Source organism: Micromys minutus, assembly GCF_963924665.1.
Source record: "Micromys minutus genome assembly, chromosome: 10".
In the NCBI taxonomy this organism is placed as follows: Eukaryota; Metazoa; Chordata; class Mammalia; order Rodentia; family Muridae; genus Micromys; species Micromys minutus.
Window position 1 is genome coordinate 28984439 of NC_137979.1, and position 20095 is coordinate 29004533.

At 48.6% G+C, this 20095-nt stretch overlaps 3 protein-coding genes across 3 annotated transcripts; 1 reads left to right on the top strand and 2 right to left on the bottom strand.

Moving 5' to 3' along the window:
* Positions 1 to 180: 180 nt before the first annotated feature.
* NEK8 (NIMA related kinase 8) lies at positions 181 to 9807 on the bottom strand. Its single transcript, XM_080922241.1, has 15 exons — positions 9756 to 9807; positions 6665 to 6870; positions 6215 to 6447; positions 5884 to 6015; positions 5071 to 5279; positions 4868 to 4947; positions 4602 to 4783; positions 4362 to 4512; positions 3589 to 3665; positions 3079 to 3196; positions 1898 to 2048; positions 1548 to 1711; positions 1311 to 1469; positions 998 to 1156; positions 181 to 616 (listed from the first exon to the last, which is right to left on the bottom strand). The coding sequence occupies exons 1-15, from the start codon at positions 9800 to 9802 to the stop codon at positions 588 to 590; spliced, it is 2097 nt and encodes a 698-aa protein (XP_080778367.1). The 5' UTR covers positions 9803 to 9807; the 3' UTR covers positions 181 to 587.
* Positions 9808 to 11863: 2056 nt separating this feature from the next.
* TLCD1 (TLC domain containing 1) lies at positions 11864 to 13704 on the top strand. Its single transcript, XM_080922914.1, has 4 exons — positions 11864 to 12173; positions 12491 to 12573; positions 12660 to 12742; positions 13028 to 13704. Exons 1-4 carry the CDS (start codon positions 11980 to 11982, stop codon positions 13409 to 13411), a joined length of 744 nt encoding a protein of 247 aa, XP_080779040.1. The 5' UTR covers positions 11864 to 11979; the 3' UTR covers positions 13412 to 13704.
* Positions 13705 to 13998: 294 nt separating this feature from the next.
* RPL23A (ribosomal protein L23a) lies at positions 13999 to 16536 on the bottom strand. The gene is made up of 5 exons (XM_080924588.1): positions 16454 to 16536; positions 15769 to 15952; positions 14497 to 14673; positions 14222 to 14291; positions 13999 to 14057 (listed from the first exon to the last, which is right to left on the bottom strand). The coding sequence occupies exons 1-5, from the start codon at positions 16476 to 16478 to the stop codon at positions 14043 to 14045; spliced, it is 471 nt and encodes a 156-aa protein (XP_080780714.1). The 5' UTR covers positions 16479 to 16536; the 3' UTR covers positions 13999 to 14042.
* Positions 16537 to 20095: the final 3559 nt, after the last annotated feature.

Consider the following 20095-nt stretch of genomic DNA (forward strand, 5'->3'; position numbering starts at 1 on the left):
GACACCATATGCCAAGCAGGCGTTTGATATTTTTATTGGTGCTACTTTCAATGGCCTGCTACTTTCCTCCCCAGTCTAGGTTTTGGGAGTGGCCTGGGGTGAGGGCAACCTTCAGCAGTATCTCCTCAGCAAACAAAAAATAGCTCCAGTCCTCCCTCTCTGAGAGGTGGGGGGGGTGCCTTCTCACAGGTTGTGCAAACCCTTGCCTCAGGATAAGACAGAAAAGGGGACTGTCTTCAACCTGTCAACTGCAAGCTATGCAGAGATTAGGCTGGCCTAATGGCCAGTCCAAACAAGCCCTGGCTTGCCCTACTCCAAAGCTAGGCACCAGTCTCCAAGAGGACACTCTGGGACTCACTTTCTAATTGGGCTGGGGTGGCTAGGGGAAAGGTGCTTTTTAGCAAAGGCTTTGTAGGCCATCCTGTTGATTCCTGCCAGACTAGAGCCTGGGGATACTTAGTAAGATAAGGAGTTTGGGGACAGGGACTTGGGGGAACAGAGTAGACTTCACTGGCCTTTCTACCCCATGGATGAGACAATCCAGATTGACATTGCTTCCGAGGTGGTCTCTTGGAAAATCCATTGCCTCAGGGGGGAACTGGTTCATCTGTGACTGCTAGAGAGGATCAAAGAGAGGCTACTGCAGGCTTTCTGGGGGCAATGCCTATGGCAAGCATCAGCAACCTTTGATTTCATTGGGCCCTGGAGCCAGAACCCTCCTGCCAAGCCAGAAAGGGGAGTTTTAATACCACCTGGGTCCAGGAAATATTCCTGTGAGGTGTGGAGAGGCAGCCCTAGCTGGCCCTCTCAGGCATGAGGCACAGCACTTTACACACGGCCCCTCCCCATTTCCCACAGGTTCTGCTTTCATTTTCTGGGGGCAGAAGATTGCTTTGGGTGGGTGATTTGAGTTGCAACTATGGAAGGTAAGAGTAGGGAGTAGAGGGGAGTTGGGTTCACCCTAACGGTGTGGGTGGGATAAGAAAAGAAAACTCACATCGGACAGCCAAAAGAGTGTTCCCGTGGCAGCAGGACACTGAAGTCACTATGTAAGGATGAGTCTCATCCAGCTGCACTGGTCTAGGCAGTCCAGCATCCTCATCCCTCCTTCCCAGGCGACCTCGGGCTCCTTTACCCCAAGAATACACTTCCCCCTCTGCCAAGGATTCGAAAGAATTGGGCAGAAAGGTTAGGGCATAGTCTAAGCAAGCAGCTAAACACTGGACAGCAAGAACAACCCCAAATGGAAGGTACTAAGTAGAACCCACCACATTCCTGCCTTGATCCCCCCTCATCCTGCCCACCCTCACCTGCCCCAATGGCTACAGTGAAGGCATCCCCGCAGGCCACCATCACCATCTTGATGCCCTCTAGGCCTTGGACCCGACAGGGTGCTCTGCTGACCCGACGGGAACTGGTGCCCAACTGTCCATGTTGATTGCTGCCAAAAGTGTAGCAGTCCCCAGAAGCTGTGGAGACAGAAAGACAAGAGAGGAACAGGCAGCTGAACAGGAGTCTAAGAGCCCCCATGCCTGGGTCCTACTCACCAGTTACAGCAGCTGAATGAGCAGTGCCAAGGTCCACACACAGCAGGGGCTCCTGGTCCAGAGGTGCAGAGCCCAGTGGTGAGAAGCTCAGGGCCTCCTCCACTTGCTGGTGAGGAGCAGGCCCCTCCTCCAGGGACAGGTGGTCCAAACCTAGCTTGTTGAACCTAAGGACAGAGTTTGTATCAGCTGTCTGCCTTTCTCCCACTGCAAGGAGTCTCTGCAGGGATTGCTTGGATCTATCTATAGCACCAGGAGACAAATCCTAAGGCTCTGAACCTTGGAAAAGGGAAGGCAATAAGGACTGAAAGACTTTGCCTCCAAGGAGGACAGGGAGGCAGGCCTCTATTCACCTGTTACTTCCACAGGCCAGAACCCTGCCTGGCGAGGTGAGGATCATGGAAGAGTCAATACCACAGACAACTCTCTGAGCTTCCTGTCCTGGGGCCACAGGCACCTGCTGAGGGCAGTTATGGGACTCCCTGGTGCCTAGTCCCAGCCTGCCTACAAGAACAAAACAAAATGGGATTAGTCTGAGCTTCAGAGATGGCAACAGGACTGAAACAGGATGGGTGAAGGCTGTCCTCAGCCTGAAATGCTTTTCCTAGGCCTTACTGCTGGTCAAAATCATTTAAAACATTGCTCGTAACTCCAATAGCAGCTGGGTGTGATGAATGAAGCACACCTCTAATCAACTACAGCAGTCAGGATACTGACACAGAAGGCCACAGATATGAGGCAAGCCTGGGCTACAGAGTGACTTCCAGACTAGCTGAAGCTATAAAACAAGAGTCTGTATAAAAATTTTTTTAAATTTTTTTTTAAATAAAAAATCCTAACACTCAGGCTGAAGAGATGGCTCAGAGATTAAGAGCACTGGCTGCTCTTCCAGAGGTCCTGAGTTCAATTCTCAGCAACCACATAGTGGCTCACAACCATCTGTAATGGGATCTGATGCCCTCTTCTGGTGTGTCTGAAGACAATGTCCTCATACATAAAATTATTTTAAAAAAATAATAAATCCTAACACTTAAAAGCAAGACACCAAGTTGCAGGTGAGACCCCTAATCCAGATGCCACCCACCTCCCCAGATTGTCAGCTGCCCCTCTTCAATTCTATAAAGTGTTAATCTTTGCTATAGCTCTGGTGTCCTCTAGATTCCCCCATAACACACACTTTACACTTGAGTCCTCCTGGACAGGAACCCATTTATGATATCACCAGTTTGAGTATCTAGCCGGATGGGCTAGGGGGACAGGTCACTGGTAAGAGCATGTACTTAACTGTGTGTAAAGTCTGGTTCCTGGCATTGCCAGAAAAGATAAGCACATCCCATGTGGCAACACCTCATTCATCTTATCTGAGCACTAATAAAGTATGAAATGATGGTTCGTCCAATGAATGAATAGAATTCGAGAAAGAAAAAAAAAAAGGAAGGAAAGAATGGGCCACGGAGACGGGTATGAAAAGGAAAGAATGACGGAGCAAGCTGTGAGGGAGACCGTAAAAACTGGAGCTGGACAGTAGACTTACCACCATCTCCCCGGCCCCAGGCGAATAACTCTCCATCCGTGGACAGGGCCAGCACATGAGAGGCCCCACAGGCCACCTGCACCATTTCATAGCCCAGCAGGGCCTCCACAATGGTGGGCTAGAGAGAGAGAGAGAGAGAGAGAGAGAGAGAGAGAGAGAGAGAGAGAGAGAGAGAAGTGAAGGCAAGCGAGGTTTCTGGGACTCGCCCCCTACCATAGTCTGAGCCCCCACTCCTGCAAGCCAGAACATGGAGGCTACAAATTCTGAGAAGGTAAGTGCTTCTTTAACTCCAACCACATGCATGCACAGTGGGCAGATATAGCAACAGGGGGGAAGCCACTGGGGAAGCTTCCTGTATTTCCCCTGATCTGACCTAGAGCAGGTGCAGCCTGAGAGCTAGTAAGACGTGTGGCAACCCCCATTCCATCCCCCAAATCTGCTACCAGCTCTCAGAAGAGGACTCCCTGCCTTCCTCTCACTTCCCCTCTCCAGAGTACCAGGAACACCCACCTGGCTGATGTCAGTCAGGTTGCCGTGACCTAAACAGCCATTGCTGCCGCTGCCAAAGGTCATGATGATGCCTCGGTCTGGGGAGAAAGACAGTGAGAGACAGGTGAGAAAGAGAGCCTTTCGGGTAGTGTGGTTCCCTTACAGGTTGTGGGAGCCATGTCTGGTCTGGTGGCACCAGCATGTTACTGAAGCTACTCAGGTTTGAGGGAGAATCGCAAGTCTGGCTGGTCAAACTTAGTGCCTCAAAACAAGTCAAAACAAGGCCTGGTGCTGTGGTGCATGTCTTTAATCCCAGCACCCTGGAGGCAGAAGCAGGCAGATCTCTAAAGTTCCAGGCCAGCCAAAACTACTACCTGGCAAAATCTTGTCCTTAAAAAAGAAAAAAGCTTGTAACTCAGTAGTAGAAAGCTTGCCTATCACATACAAGGTCCTATGTTCAATCTCCAGTATTGGGGGAGAGTGGAGAGTGGGGAATGCCCGCATTGAAATACTGAAGGAGCTGAAGGGCAGGATGGGGGAGACAGACGTAGGTGGAACCTTATAGTGTGTAATTTTGAACTACTGAGAGATTTATTTTCCCTGTCTATCAAATGGGGACACTATAACACGTTTACTGCCAGGCCTACTATGCCAGGAAAAGGCACTGAAGTCAGGAAATTGCAGCTACTACTAGATAGAAAGAGTAAACTTTAGGAAGACCAATTTGAGTTGAGAGAAGTTGAACCGTCTGGCTTCCTTCTGTCCCTACCAGTGCACTCCCCTGACAAGTTTACCTGTCAAGCAAGCAGTGAATAGGTCCCCGCAGGCCACGTGCTTGATGGTCACACCTGACTGGCCCTCCAGGAAACGAGAGACGAACTGAGGCTGAGGCAGCTCCAATGCCCCTGGAAGGAGTGTGCCGCCTCCAGCTCCCAGGGGTGGGGCCTGCAGAGGAGTGGATAGCTCAAGAGGACCCCAACTTCACTTCTGGGCTCCCACCCTCACCAGTCCAAGGTCACTGCCAACCTGCTCACCTCCCACAGGATGAGGCGTCCAGAGCGTGTAACGCCAGCCTTCTGTGTGCGCCCTGCGGCCACCTGGACTACCTCCGTGTTGAGCATGGGCAACCTCAGGGGCATGCTAAGGCCACCACCCCAAGCGTAGACCGAAGATAGTGGTGGCGGGATGGCCGGTCTCACAGGTCCCCGGGGGACACCTGGGAGGACAGAGTTTGAAGCCAGTTAAATTAGTGAAAACAGTAGGGAGTCCAGAGAGCTCCAGCCGCTGGTTCCAAACTTACCCCTGCATCGGGCACTGGTGGCCCTGTTCCCTGTGCTACCAGGGGCCATAGGTGGTCCTGGGGTCAGGGACTTCTCTGCCCTGCGGAATACAGTGGGGCCTCAGGACAAGAAGGCTTGTCTCTGGCAGTCCTACGTGACTACACATAATAAACTTATGTTCCCTCTGTGTGCCCAGCCCCAAGACCCATCTCCCTGCACAGACCTCCGCATGCAGACGCTGCCCACATCTGTGTGGATGTTGAGTAGGGCCCGGATGCAGAGGGGTTGCGCCATGATGTGGCTGAGGGGCGGTCGCTGTGCAGGTTCCAGGCTGAGCAGACTCAGGACAAGCTGGCGTAGCTCAGGGCTGTAGCGGTCAGAGATGGGTGCAAAGGTACCACTCATGATCTTCAACACCAGGGCTGGCAGGTTCTGCGAAAGCACGTGTGGGGTTGGCCAAGGAGCTGGGTTCGGCTCTTATATAATTCCCCCGATGACAGAAGAAAAACAGGTCTACCCTCAGGACACTTCAGTCTCATCAAAAAAGGCAGAAGGGGGTAGGGGCTGGAGAGATGGTTCAGCAGTTAAGAGTACTGACTGCTCTTCCAGAGGTACTGAGTTCAAATCCCAGCAACCACATGGTGGCTCACAACTATCTATAAAGTGATCTGATGCCCTCTTCTGACCTGCAGGGGTACATGCAAATAGAGTACTAATATACATGTACTCTGATAGAGGCTTCAGCTATGTCTGGGGAAACCTGGGGGCTTTAAGAAACTCCAGTCTTATCTATAATCTCATGGAAGAGTCAGGGACTCACATCCATACCCTCAGGAATTCTCAGACTTACAGCAGGACTCAAGCCTCACCATAGGCTGAGCTGAGCAAGCTCTTGAGAGGCCCTAGCCAAGGGTAACCCACCAGCAGGGATAGAGACTGACATGACTCAGCCAGCCACAAGAGAAGGAACACAGAAGTGGTCAGAGCTATGGCAAAGGAGCTAGAGTTCCAATCCCTTAGTGGTGTTCATACTCACTGCAGCCTCAAAGGCCCTCTTGAGGCTGGCAAGCTCATATAAGACACAGCCCAGAGCCCAGATGTCACTCTTCTGGTTGTAGGGCTTGCCCTCACACAGCTCAGGGGAGATGTAGCATGGAGTACCCACCACCTGTAGGAGGGAAGCCTGTATTACAGCCCTGGGAAGGGAGGAACAAAGGCTCCGGCCAGAGACTCATTTAGAGATAACATCTCAAAGCAGGCCTAGGGTCTTCCTGTTCAGGGACTGAGGGAACAGGAAGAGGCAGGAATGTAGGACAAGCCTCAGCTATCAGGACCCCCCCCCCAGTCTCCCCTGCACATCTAGGCACCGTGTAGGCCTTGCTCTTGCTGCTGAGGATCTTAGAGATGCCAAAGTCACCGATCTTGACAACCATGCGATGTTTGTCAAGAAGGATGTTCTGGGTCTTGAGGTCCCGATGCAGGATGAGGTGTGTGTGCACATGATGCAGTGCAAGCAGGATCTGCACAAAGAAGTGAAGAATCGTCTCCTCCTCTAGCAGGGAGTTGCAGCGCTTCTGGATGAACTCAGCCAGGGTGCCGCCTGTGGCCCAGGGAATGAATCAAGACCAGGGCATTACCACAGTGGGAACAACCCACTGCTTTTATGGAATAGGACACTAGAACCAGAGAGGGTAAGGGAGCCTGTCATGGCCACACAAGTGGCCTTCAGTCAAGTCTATTCCACAGGGAAGCAGCCTGATGGTGTCCATCTCTCCTGGAGGGGGAAGGCCCCTCTGGGCTGAGGCACAGCATCCTACCTGGTGCATATTCCATGGCAATCATGAGGGCCTTGTCCTCTAGGAAGTTCTCATAGTACTCAATGACATTGGGGTGGTTGAGCAGTTTGAGCACCTGGCATTCATTCTGTGCTGCCTGCCTCTCCTCTTTAGTCATCTGTTCCACTGGGATCTGCTTGATGATCACCAGCTTCTGGTCAGCCTTCCGAAGGCACAGGTGCACAATCCTAGGGACACAGAGCACCGAGCAGGCGCCAGCTAAGCTTCTAGCCACTTCTCAGGGCAGCCCAGAGCCACATACTCTTTTTTTTTTTTTTCTTTTTTAAGATCTTATTTACTTTATGTATGAATACACTGTAGCTGTCTTCAGACACAGTAGAAGAGGGCATTCAGATCCCATTACTGATGGTTGTGAGTCACCATGTGGTTGCTGGGATTTGAACTCAGGACCTCTGAAAAAGCAGTCAGTGCTCTTAACCATCTACACACACACACACACACACACACACACTAAGTTGGGCATGGTGGAAGGTAAAGAGGATCTGGAGTTCAAGGCCCTGTCTCAAGAACAAAATGGTCTGGAGAGATGGCTCTGCATCCAATTCAGTAGGCTCAAAACCGCCTGCAACTCCAGCTTCAAAGGACTGATGACTCTTCTGGCCTCCACAGATGGCTCTCACTCACCCACAAAATTAAAATAGTAAATATAAATCTTGGGCTGGAGTGATAGCTCAGTTGTTCAGAGCATTGGCTGCTCTGGTCTGAGTTCAATTCCCAGGAACCACATGGTAGTTCCAGTTTCAAAGGACCCAACATTTTCTTCTGACTTCCACAGACACATTAAAAAAAAAAAAAAAAAAACTTTTAACCTCCTTATAACCTATGTAAAACTCGAAATCTTACTTTTTAAATGCCTTCTTCAGGGCTGGAGAGTTGGCTCATTGGTTAAGAACACTGACTGTTCTCCTAGAGTTCCTGAGTTTGATTCCCAGCAACCACATGGTGGCTCACAACCATCTGTAATGAGATCTGAGGCCCTCTTCTGGTGTGTCTGAAAGCAGGGACAGTGTACTCACATACATAAAATAAATAAATATTTAAAATAAATAAATAAATAAATAAATGCCTTCTTCATATATAAATCTGTACAATGCATTCATAAACTTTTGTTTTGGGTTTTGGCTTTTAAGAACATTTATTTTATATGTATAAATGTTTGACAGGCATGCATGTTTGTGCCGAAGAAGACCAGAGAAGGGTAATGGGTCCCCTGGAACTAAGTCTCATATGGTATGAACCGAAGGGTTGTGAATCCCTGGAATAGAATTTGGTCACCCACAAGAACGAGTGCTCTAACCACCAAACAATCTTTCAAGCTCCTGGTTTCAGGATTTTGAAATAAGAGTGTCACTACATAGTATGAAGTGACCTTGAAAACTCACTGTGCTCCCAGATTGACCTTAAATTCCCTAACCCCAGCTTTCTGAGAGCTGAAATTCCAGGTTTCTGAAATTCTTTTCACAGTAAAGGTCTGTGCAAAGAACTCAAACTTCAGCGCTATCAATAATTTAGTTGCCTCTGGCAATGACAAGAATGTCTTACTTTAAAAAAAAAAAAAAAAAAAAAAAAAAAAAAAAGTCCTAGAAAGGATGGAGACATGTCTCAGTGGTTACAGCAGTGGCTGCTCTTCTAGAGGACCCAGGTTCAATTCCCAGCACCAACATGACAGCTTACAACTGTCTGTAAGTTCCAGGGCTTCTGACACCCTCATACAGACATATATGCAAGCAAAACACCAATGGGCATACAAATAAAGCTTTAAAAAAAACAAGTGCCCTAGCCGTCTAAAACAGTCCCTTTAACTGCCTTCTCTCAGGTCTAACCTCCACACACGACGAATGACACCTTAGCTTTGTCCCACCCTCCCAAAACTAACACTCAAATCCAGGGCCCCCTACTGCTGAGCCCCAACCTGAGAATGTCCTTGTAACTTTGGTCATGTTAGATCACTCCCTTGTTTTGTTTTCAGACACACTCTCAGAAAGTCCAGGCTGACCTTGAATTTGCTGTGAAGCACAAACGAAGCTGAAGACCTTGACTTTCCTTTCCTGAAACTTCTACCTCCACTACTCATGCTGAGATTCCAGCTACGACCACCACACGCTACTCAGTTTTAAAATTCTTCCCAAGTTTGTGGTGTAGCTCCATGATACCTTGAATTCAATCCCTAGCACAAAGAAGAACAAAACTCTCTTGCCTTCATACTTAAAATCAATTCAACCTTTCACTTCAGTTTACAAGATCATAATCTGGTCCTCACCCTCCATGACAACCACATTCCTTACCATGCTCACTACATTCCAACTACACTAGTCTTCTTCTCAGTTTCTTGAATGCTCTAACACTTTTCCCATGTGAAGATCTTGGCAAATGCTACGTTATCTGCCAGAAGGACTCTGCCTGGTCCTCGTTTCTTCAAATCTTTTCTTTTGTTGTTCTTGCTGGAGTTGTTTTGCCATGACAGGTTTCTCAGTGTAGCCCTGGCTGTCCTGGAACTTACTCTGTAAACCAGGCTGGCCGCAAACTCACTTTCACTCTGCCTAAGTGCTGGAATTAAGATGTGTGCCACCATGTCCAGCTCATTTCTTCTCATTTCCTCAACCTTCCACCTCACCTGGACTCCTTAAGTCCAACAGTTCCTGCTGTTGACAACTGCTCAAACTTCATTAACTGTTTTAACAAATATCTTGTTTGTTTGAATCAACTTCCTATGGGCTTTGTTCGTAAAGGGGAAGTACCTAGCTTGTTTTGGTCATAATTGTAAACTCCGGGCAGTCTGACCTGTACAATTCACACTCATTATCAGTTATAGCAAAGAATAACCCATCTACAGGGAACAACTATCTTCCAAGGGCACAGGCTGGTTTGGTGGGAGTGGTTTGGGTGTGGGCGGGGGCTTCCCGCCTAGACCTAAGGACCGGATGCCTGGGCGGGGCATCCATAAGTGGTGCTCTCGCCTAGGGGCGGAGCCAACAGGATCATGATTTCTTGGTCAGAATTGAAGCTTATTTTCTTTCTCCCTTAGCATTTCCTCCCCAGCGCCCTGGCTCACCCGAAGGCACCTCTTCCCACCACTCGGATCCGCTCGTACTTCTCCATCTCATTTCTCAGTTACGCTTCTGGCATCCCCGTGCGGCGCGTGCGCGGACCCTCCCATCCGGGAGCTCCTCCTCCTCTAAAACTTTTGTAGGGCGGAGCCGGCGAAACCGGGGCGTCTCTTGAGCCTGGCCCCTTTCTCTGACAGCAAACCCAACCTGTACGTTAAGTCGTGTTTCTCCAACGAGGAATCAGAGAATAGTCATTTCTTGACGAGTCCCAAAGTGCTCAGCACCGTACCAGCCACCTTGCACACGCATGACTTGGGCAGAGGTAGTTAGACTGGAGCGATGAGGCGCCCACTTAAGTTGTCCCGCAAAAACAAAGGTCCCTCCAAAATTCTAATGCGAGTGAAAAGAAAAGATCGATCCAGTCCCCGCCGTCCAGGAGGAGTGGCACTACTACAGAAAGATAAAGGAATTCCTTGATGGGCTCGTAAAAGGCACCAAAACGGAACCGAGAGCCCGTTCTGGGCGGGGAGCCGGGTTGTTTGATATTTGCTGAGGGAGGGACCTGGAAAACCCCGTCACTGAATTCACCTGAAGAGTACGTCACGTGGTCTCCGGTTGAAACTACTGAGCACCATGCTCTCTGCTTCTCAGAGCCCCGCACAAAACGCTGCCGTAAGTGGACTCAGTCCTCTACCCAAAACCTCTAGCGTCATGGTGGGGTAAATCCAGAGGGTTCTACGCCTCTGTCCAGAAATCGTGGGCTGGTTAGTATCACCGCTAGGGTTTCGACCAGGATGAATTAAATCCCGACTTCTTCATGAAGCCTGCGTCATGAAGTGAGAGAAAGGGTGTTTATTTTTTGTCTCCGCCCCGCCCCAAAGTAGCCTACGTGGAATGACTGGAGGGAACCTGTGGTCACTGGCTCAGGATGGAGTCGGCTGGTGAACAGGCTTCCCACTTAGCAAAGAGGGAGTGCAGGGGGTAAAATGCTCACCCAAGACATTGCATCGTGCTCTCACTTAGTAACCGAATGGGCCTTGAATGACCCTGGAGACCCATGGGAGTTAATGTGTAACCCTGGAGTCATCAGGGAAGACAGCAAACACCCAAAAGGCTTAGGTGCCTGGATGTCTGAGGTTATGGTTCTGGGTTTATTTATTTTACCCCTCTTGAAACACCGTTCTCATAGTCTCCACTTTTTGCCCGCGTCGTCCACTTTCACCTCCCCAAAACATACACCCTTTCACTCCTGCACCGCCTCTGGACTGCAGTTCCTTTTCCTCTGCTGATCACGCTCCGCAGAACTCTTGAGTGGAGGCGGGGTTGGACCCCGCATCACAGTGAGGACAGACTGACACCTAGTGGCCAGAAGCCGAACTACTCCAGGACGCTGCCCTGGAGAGGGTCACCCCAGCTGTCTGGGCAAATCCGCAGCCTTCCCCGCCCCAACCTCCAAGGAGCCAGAAGCGGGTTGGGACTGTCTGAGGGAGGACTGTGACAACCGCTATGCTTCAGGAGCCCAAGAATGGTGGGGAGAAGTGGGGTGATGGTGGGTGACTCAACAGTTCCTAAGCACTACTCATGCGGGGCGCGGGAGAGGCAGGTAAACACGTCGATCCTCCTCCAGGAGAGGAATGGAGTTTGGGTGGAGCCCTGGTCTGAGGTTGCGCTCCTGAGCCCCCAAGATGAGGGTTTAGCAGCCTCAGCTGTGCGATGGTCCCGCCCAGCTCTGCACTGAAGAGTTCGGAGAGGAGCATTCTCGCAGTACCCGCCCAGGATGTGAGAGCCGGTGGCGCCGGAGAAAGTCGGGAAGTAGGCTAGTGGGGCCGTACGCACGAGGGCGGCCGAAGACGCCTTCGGATGTCGGGAGGCGCCAGACAGGGGTGCCAGGGCAGCGATGGCGGGGACAGCCCCTTCGCGCTCAAAGTCGGCGGGATTCGGGCGGGGCCCTGGGGGACACGGGGCTCGCGCCTTCCTCGCGGCAGAGGCGCCCGAGGGGCGGGGGCAGGCGGCGGGGCGGGGCGGGGGCGCGGGTAGCAGGGGCGGGCAGAGGCCTCGTCGGGAGCGCTGGGAGGAGCGAAGGGGCCTTGAGGGCTCCGCGAAACTGTGGGGCTGGCGGCCCGCGGCAGAAACGATCGTGGCGCGCTGACCAGAGACGGAAAGGTGCTCCCAGAACTGCCGGAGGAGACGGCTTAAAGGGCGGACAGACAGACGGCAGGGAGGGCCAGCATGCCCCTGCTGTTGCACCCCGCCTGGCCGCTGCTCCTGGGCGCCACGCTGACCTTCCGAGCACTCCGGCGCGTGCTCTGTCGCCTACCCCTGCCTGCACACGTGCAAACCGACCCCCTGCGCACCTGGCGTTGGCACAACCTACTCGTCTCCTTCACCCACTCCATTGTATCGGGGATCTGGGCACTGCTGTGGTGAGTGAACAACCCAGGGTAATGAGATGGCCGTGGGATCTTTCGCGGGGTGCTCGGACTGGGCTCCCTGTTGCTATTCCCACCACTCATGGGTGAGCAGATACCAAGGATCTCACCTGATTCCCTGTTTGGAAAACTATCCAACCAAGAACGGCTGTGGGAAACCCAAGGTACCTGGGCTTTGGCCAAGTCCCTCCTTACTCTCCAATCAGCCAATAGTAGGCGCCCAGAGTGCCCTGGGACTGGCAAGACTGTTGGGGGAGGCAAGGGTCCTCTGGGAGGCTGCAACCGCGAGAACATCCTTTTTTCTCCTCCAGCATATGGCAAACCCCTGAAATGCTGGTGGAGATTGAAACGGCGTGGTCAGTTTCTGGCTATTTGCTTGTTTGCTTCTCTGCAGGTAGGTTGTTCCCAAGAAGGTTAAGATTAGGTTGGAAGATAGTTTAAAGTGTTCAGTCTCCTCCTCTTTCCCTACCCCTCCACTAGGATACTTTATCCATGACACAGTGGACATCGTGGTTAGCAGGCAAACTCGAGCTTCTTGGGAATACCTTGTTCATCATGTCATGGTAAGGGAAAACGTGGTGAAGTGATACAGGCAAATCTTCACAACCCTTTGATCCAGAGAGGGAGGGATGTCATCTTAATCCAGCAGTGTATAGCTTCTAAGTTGCCTAAGATTCCCAATGTTTAAACTCCCTCTGGGGCCAACAGAATGCCTGGGCTTACTGTATTATCTAGGTAAACAGACCCCTGTAGACTAAGATCTTATCAGTAAGTCTTAGCATTCCTCAGCTTCTGTCCATGTCAAAGGTCTTCAAGTGCCCTTGTTCTGTCACTCTCCCCACCCCCAGGCTATGGGCGCCTTCTTCTCTGGTATCTTCTGGAAAAGATTTGTTGGTGGTGGAGTCTTAACACTACTGGTGGAGGTCAGCAACATCTTCCTCACGTTAAGGATGATGATGAAGATAAACAATGCACAGGACCTCCTTCTCTACAAGGTCAACAAGTATGTCAACTTGGTCATGTACTTTCTCTTCAGACTGGCCCCTCAGGCCTACCTCACCAAGTTCTTCCTACAGTATGCTGGCCAGAGGACCCTGGGAACATTCTTGTTGGCCATTTTGCTTCTGCTGGACGTGATGATCCTCATCTACTTTTCTCGCCTCCTCCGCTCTGATTTCTGCCCTGAACGTGCTCCCAACCGCCAACAAAAAGACAAATTCTTGACTGAGTGAGAAAGGAGAACCCAGGACATGTGACAGGGACAGCAAGCACAGCCAACAGCTTTGTAACATAAACTAGGACTCTGCCCCAAGCCTGGGTGTATTCTGGGGTGAGCCTTTCCACCTTAAGCTTACACCCACACTATTGAAAACACTAATGAAAGCTCTCTGAAGTCCTCTGTTCTTGGGCAAGGGTTAAGGAAAGCAGACCAACCGGTTAGGCATGGTGAATGGGTGAGGACAAGATACTGTCTAAAAGCCAGCCAACCCACATGGCCCTTAAATGGATGCTGATGACTCTGAAATAACCCCTCTGCTCTTCCAAACTCTGGTATTGGTTTCACAACAGCCTCTTCCAGGGGAGGAACTCTTGTAAAGCTTGTCCTCTGAGGACAACTAACACCTAATAAATGCCCTCTGGTACATGCCCAGTGTGGAGGCTGCATCATGGTGTGTCCCATTGGGTTAAGCCTATCAAGTCTTTATTGCTCAGACCTGGGAAAGCATGGGTTTGACCCCAGCACCCACCCTGTTACCACAGCATGGACTTGTCCCCACCCCAACCAGAAATCGACAAATGACAAGCAGCATTATTTGTGGTGAAAAAAAGGTGTATATTTAGAATTAGCCATCTGGACTCAGTTTAGATGATCCCAATCTGAAAAACAAAAAAGGGAGCTAAATTACTGGAGCTGAACTCCTTAAGGTTAAGTATGCTGGGATGACAGAAACAGGGGAGGGTGGGGCTTGTTAGAAATAGTACAGGCAGATTTTAATGTAGACCAGCATCTGAACAAAACTGGCAGTGGGACGGATGCTTACCTTGTTGGCAACATCTAGAGCATCATAATCAGGAGCCAAGCGAACATACGCCTTCTTCTCTCCATCAGGCCTGTGCGAAAAAGAAAGCCTCAGAGTTGGATGCGCACCACCCCAACCCTTCCAACATCCCTTCCATAGTCCTCTGGGGTATCAGTGGTTCCTTTGTTGGTGTCATTCTTTTCCAAACATTGAGTTTTCCATCATCTACACAGAGGGGTCTAAGTCATGGCATAAACTCACACGAGCTTTCCTGGCTTCTGCCTGGCCCCACTCACCTTATCAGGGTATTGACTTTGGCCACATCAATGTCATAGAGTTTCTTCACGGCCTGTTTGATCTGGTGCTTGTTGGCCTTAACATCCACAATGAACACAAGAGTGTTGTTGTCCTCTATTTTTTTCATGGCTGACTCAGTGGTCAGTGGAAATTTGATGATAGCATAGTGGTCAAGCCTAGGAGATGGGAGGAGAAATGGAGTTAGCTGCCCAGTATTCAACACATGCTTTATTTTATAACAAGACTAAAAAACAGGTGCATCAGACAATAGGATCCCAATCATCTCTATCAGACTTTGGTCGCTGAATAATGTCATCATATGCACCTGAACCCCAAGGGGCTCAACTTCCCATTTAGATCCAATTCCTGTTTAACTCATACATTTACCCAGAGTTCCACACACATTTATTACGTGGTCTCATTTACTATGAAATGAGATCAAATAAAGAGAAAACTGTGCTCAGTTAAAGGTTGGCTACACCCCACAACTAAACCCTGAAACATGGTCTCACAATGCAGCACAAGCTAGCCTGAAATCCAAGACCCACTCTCTCACACACACACACCCCCTTTGGCCTGAGACAGGGTCCCAAAGATAGATGAACTTGACTTCAGATCCTCTAGCCTTGACCTCCCAGCATTTCAGGATAACCACCAAATATGACCAATGTATTCTGGAGGCAGCAACCCTAAACTTGACACCCTGAAAGGCCAAGCTCTACTTACGTAACTGCTTTCCTGTTTTGAAGCAAAGTAATGACTCAAAAATTCTAGATACAAATAGGAAAAGGGGCTGGAGAGATCGCTCAGTGGCCAAGAGCATTGTCTGCTCTTCCAGAGGTCATGAGTTCAATTCCAGCAACCAAATGTTAGCTCACAACCATCTGTAATGGAATCTGATGCCCTCTTCTGGTGTCTAAAGGCAGCTCCAGTGTACTTATACACATAAAAATATGTAATTCTTAAATGTCTCATTACACAATTTGTAAGACATTACTCACTCCCCAATTCGACAACTTGGTCAACCCACACCAATCAATCAACACTCTGATGTGTTCCAAGTGCCATGACACTAGGAACCAACATAAGAAACAAAAGTCTACTTTCACACACCGATTACACATAAATAATTAACTTAAAAAGACCTCACACATCCACCAGAGTAGCTCCTTGAGCAATTATGCGTTTTATAAGGGAAGCTATCGGGTGGGCAGTAAATTAGTAACTCTAATGCCCTACAACATGCTGGTAGGTACAGGGTCCGAACTGACTTGTTTCTCCTGGGTGCACTCTTTCGAGGATATTTTGGCTGCCTCCGGAGCCGCAGAGTCTTGGGCCGCCGAAATGTGGGTGATGTTCGGATCTTCTTCTTTTTGTGACTGTGGACGCCTTTCAGCACTGCCTTCTTAGCTTTCAAGGCCTTTGCTTTGGCTTCGGCTTTAGGAGGGGCAGGAGCTGGGAGAGGACATTAAAATTAGAGTGTGGCATTCATAAAATAGTCCCTTCTGGCGTCACTGTCAACACGTGCATCAGTGGTTCCTTTGAAGACATCACAGGTCTCAGGAGACTTTAATTTTTTTTTCCATCATATGCACGATACCACAGGCAAAGACAATTAACCCGTTGTAACATCACGTTGGTGCGTCTAACCTCATTAGCGTGGAAATGGGGCGAAGACACGGAGCGCCACCCTATGGATGTTAAATAGCTCCCTAAAGTCAAATGCGTGGCTATCGGGCGAAGCCGGCCTTGTTGCCTTGCTGCCTTGCTAATCTCCTTCCTGGAAGGAAGCCACGCGGCTTGGCCCACGCGGTCCTAATACACTGCAATAGGGCCTAATAAAGACAGCAGCTACAGAAAAAGATCCCTATGGCTTAGCCAAGCAGTCGTCTTCCCAGTGAGTTCGCTCTGAGTTTATCCCAGGCCGACCTGACACATTCCCATACCGCAACATACCTTCCTTCTTCGCTTTCGGCGCCATCTTGGCGAAAAGGACTGCCCAGCCTCATTCCCATGAGCTTATAGAAAAAAGGTCTTATGGAAATCTCGCGATAGTGTATACATAGCACTGATTGGACGACAAGCAAAATGGGCTTTCTGGGAATTGCAGTTTTATTTAAGCATGCACCGCCTTTCCCGTTGAGAGGGCCTAAGGCTTCTTGGGAGTTGTAGTTTTCTTTTTGTTTTTTTGTTTTGTTTTTGTTTTTGTTTTTGTTTTTTTTGGTTTTTTAAATTTGGTTTAGTTTGGCTTTCCCTCACTTGATGTTGCTGGGGAATTGTAAGTTTTGTTTTTTGTTTTGAATTGTGATCTTTTCGAGACAAAGTTTCTTTTTGTGACAATTCTGGCTGTTCTGTAACTATCTTTGTAGAGCAAACTGGCTTTGAACTCATAGAGATCCACCTACTTCTGCCTCCTGTGTGCTTGGATTAAAGGCCCGTGCCAACCCCACATGGCCTGAGTGGTAGTTTTTTTTTTTTTTTTTTTTTTTTTAAATCTTTATGTTCCTTTATTGGAGCAAGATTCCTGACATATACAGTGATGTGTTTACTAAACAGAGTCCTGTGCAGAAATTACACACTATCCATCTAGACAGATCTTGGTTACACTTGCCTGTGGATGGAGTATTTCCATTTATAGTTTTATACATCAGAAAGCTTTGAACTTGACCAGGCTGCCTATTAATCATCTCAGAAAAAATTGGCATTTGACTTTAGCTCTACTTTACAGTATTAAAAAGCTGATGCACCAGGCAGCTCCCGGAACGTGGTCCTCTGCAGTGGCGCTGAGCAGAGCTTCATCCACCCAGCTCAGAGTCTCATATGGGAGCTGCTGTTACATACCGGTAACAGATACTCCTGACCACCTCACCGGGGCTGCTTACCCTGACAGCCCACACTGCCAGTGAAGACACACCAGCAGCTGTCCTTCATAGATGGCCTTAGAGCATCAGGTCAGTGACCGTGAGAGCAGGTGCTGTCACCAGATCCAGGTAACTAAAGGCTCTGAATTTTTAAAAATGCCAAATTTGAGATAAAAATCAAGGGTACAAGTCCATGGCAGCAAGCTGTGCCCACACTCAGTTACAGAGACATTAAGACATGATTCCGATCCCTTCAACTCAATCTGCACAGCCCTGAGGTCATCCTGCAAGTGCATATCAAAAAACAAAAGTTTGACACGATGTCATTATGCAGGCCAAACTTGGAAGGTCTGTTGAGCATCTGTTCTGACAGAAAAGCATCAGGTCCTTTGTGTACACATTGATTTTATTGTAACAAAGCAACTTGTACACTTCAACATTTAAAATGAGCATGTTTTTCCTTCCAGTGAAAACCAAAAAAATAAAAAAAAAAATAAAAATAAAAAAGGAAAAAGGAAAAAAAAAAGATAAAGTTACAACAGAGAATGCCAACTCCAATTAAAACCCTCCAGGTTCTGCTGATTCTCCCATTGAGTGGCAAGGCTCAGGTCATCAGGAGAGAATTTTATTTTAAGTGTCACCTTACTGCAAGGATGTCTCTTAAACATCACAATTAAACATGCCAAAGGAGAAGCCATGTTGTCAAATGCCCACCTACTCCCCCCCCCCCGACTCCTCAAACCCACCCTTGCTCACCGTCTATACCCCCCCTTTTTTCTGTTCTAAATTCATTTTTATCCTTTCTTGTCTCAAACTGTGGATTCAACACCTCCACCGCGCTCTGGGAAAAAAAAAAGAAAAGCCCTCCAGTTCTCTTGGCTCTGCAGGAGGCTGGAGGGTGCTAGGCCCCTGTGATGTAGTGCATAGAATTCTAGCTTCTTTCTTTTCTCTCTCTGTATATTGGGCTCAGAGATTACACTGTGTCTCTATGTGAATACAGACAGTTAGCATTTACCAACATGGATCTGTCTACTTTCTCTTGTTTAATAAATGAGTGGTAGTTTTTAAAGAGTTATTTATTTTATTTTATATGAGGACACCGTAGTTGTCTTCAGACACACCAGAAGAGGGCATCAGCTTCTATTACAGATCGTTGTGAGCCACCATATGGTTGCTGGGATTTGAACTCAGGACCTCTGGAAGACCAGTCTCTGCTCTTAACCACTGAGCCGTAGTTTTTAAAAGATACAAGTTTATTCTCCTAGGCCTAAAACAGTGGGTGGTTATAGTATCTAATGGTTGCTTATAGTCCTTACCGCTTCACTTCTTGAGCAATTTCCAGCCCTAGGGAAGAGGTTTGCAGCGTCAGAAACCAACTGGGAAGAATACAGGTTGAAGGGTTGGACAAATGCTCAGCACTTAAGATCATGTACTTCTCTTTCAGGGGACCTGTGTTAGATTCCCATCAGCCATACCTCGATGGACACCTCTAGTTATGTGCACATACCTGCACACAATATATTATAAAGGACTGTTAAGCTAAATGTAAATTGTATACACCTTTATTCCCAGCAGTTCAAGCACAGGCTGGTCTACATAGCAAGTTCCAGGACAGCCAGAGCTACATAGAGAAACCCTGTTCAAAAAACAAAACAAACAAACAAAACCCATGGAAAATAATTTAAATACAATTTGTAGCCTGGTGTGGTGACACCTTTAATCTCAGCACAAGTGAGCAGACACAGGCAGATCTCTATGAGTTCAAGGTCAGCCTGATCTACATGGCAGATTACAGGTTAGTCAGGTATATGTAGTGAGACCGGTCTTAAAAAAATTTCTCAAAAAAAAAAAAAAAAATAGACACACAGATAGACAGATGATAGAAGCCCCTTTGCAGGTAACACCTATAGTCCCAGCACCTAGGAGACAGGAAGATTGATACAAAGTCAAGGCCAGCCTGTGCTACACAGTAAGTTCCAGACCAGCCAAATTTAAATAGTGAGGTAACCCACAAACAGATAAAATATAAACAGAATGCAGGGTGCTTAACTAGTGGCGATGAAGCAAAGCTGTATAGTATTAGGACAGGATTTTCTCTAACTTCTCTGTGGGACACCCGCAGAAACTTGAGGTTGCAGAGCTGAATCTGATGTAGTTATTACCACAGTGATTTGGTGGCAGAAAAAAAAAAAATCAATCGAGTGTGAGTGCTGAAGAGATGACTCAGCAGTTAAGAGTACTGACTGCTCTTCCAGAGGACCTGAGTTCAATTCCCAGCAACCACATGGTGGCTCACAGCCATCTGTAATGGGATCTGATGCCCTCTTCTGGTGTGTCTGAAGACAGCTACAGTGTACTCATATACATAAAATAAGTCTTTTAAAACAAAAATTGAGTGTGAGGTGAAAAAGAAATCCAGAAGAGCAGGCTGGAGAGATGGCTCAATGGTTAAGAGCACTGACTGATCTTCCAGATGTTCTGAGTTCAAATCCCAGCAACCACAGGGTGGCTCACAACCATCTGTAATGAGATCTGGTGCCCTCTTCTGGTGTGTGTGAAGACAGCTACAGTGTACTTATATATAATTAATAACTAAGAAGGAAATCCAGAAGAGCTACAAAATAACTAGACACACACACACAGAGTTTTCCAAATAAATTTTATAGGAATCATTTTTGGGGGCCAGTCAGTAGTGAACCACGCCTTTCATCCTACTGCTTGGGAGGCAGAGGCAGGC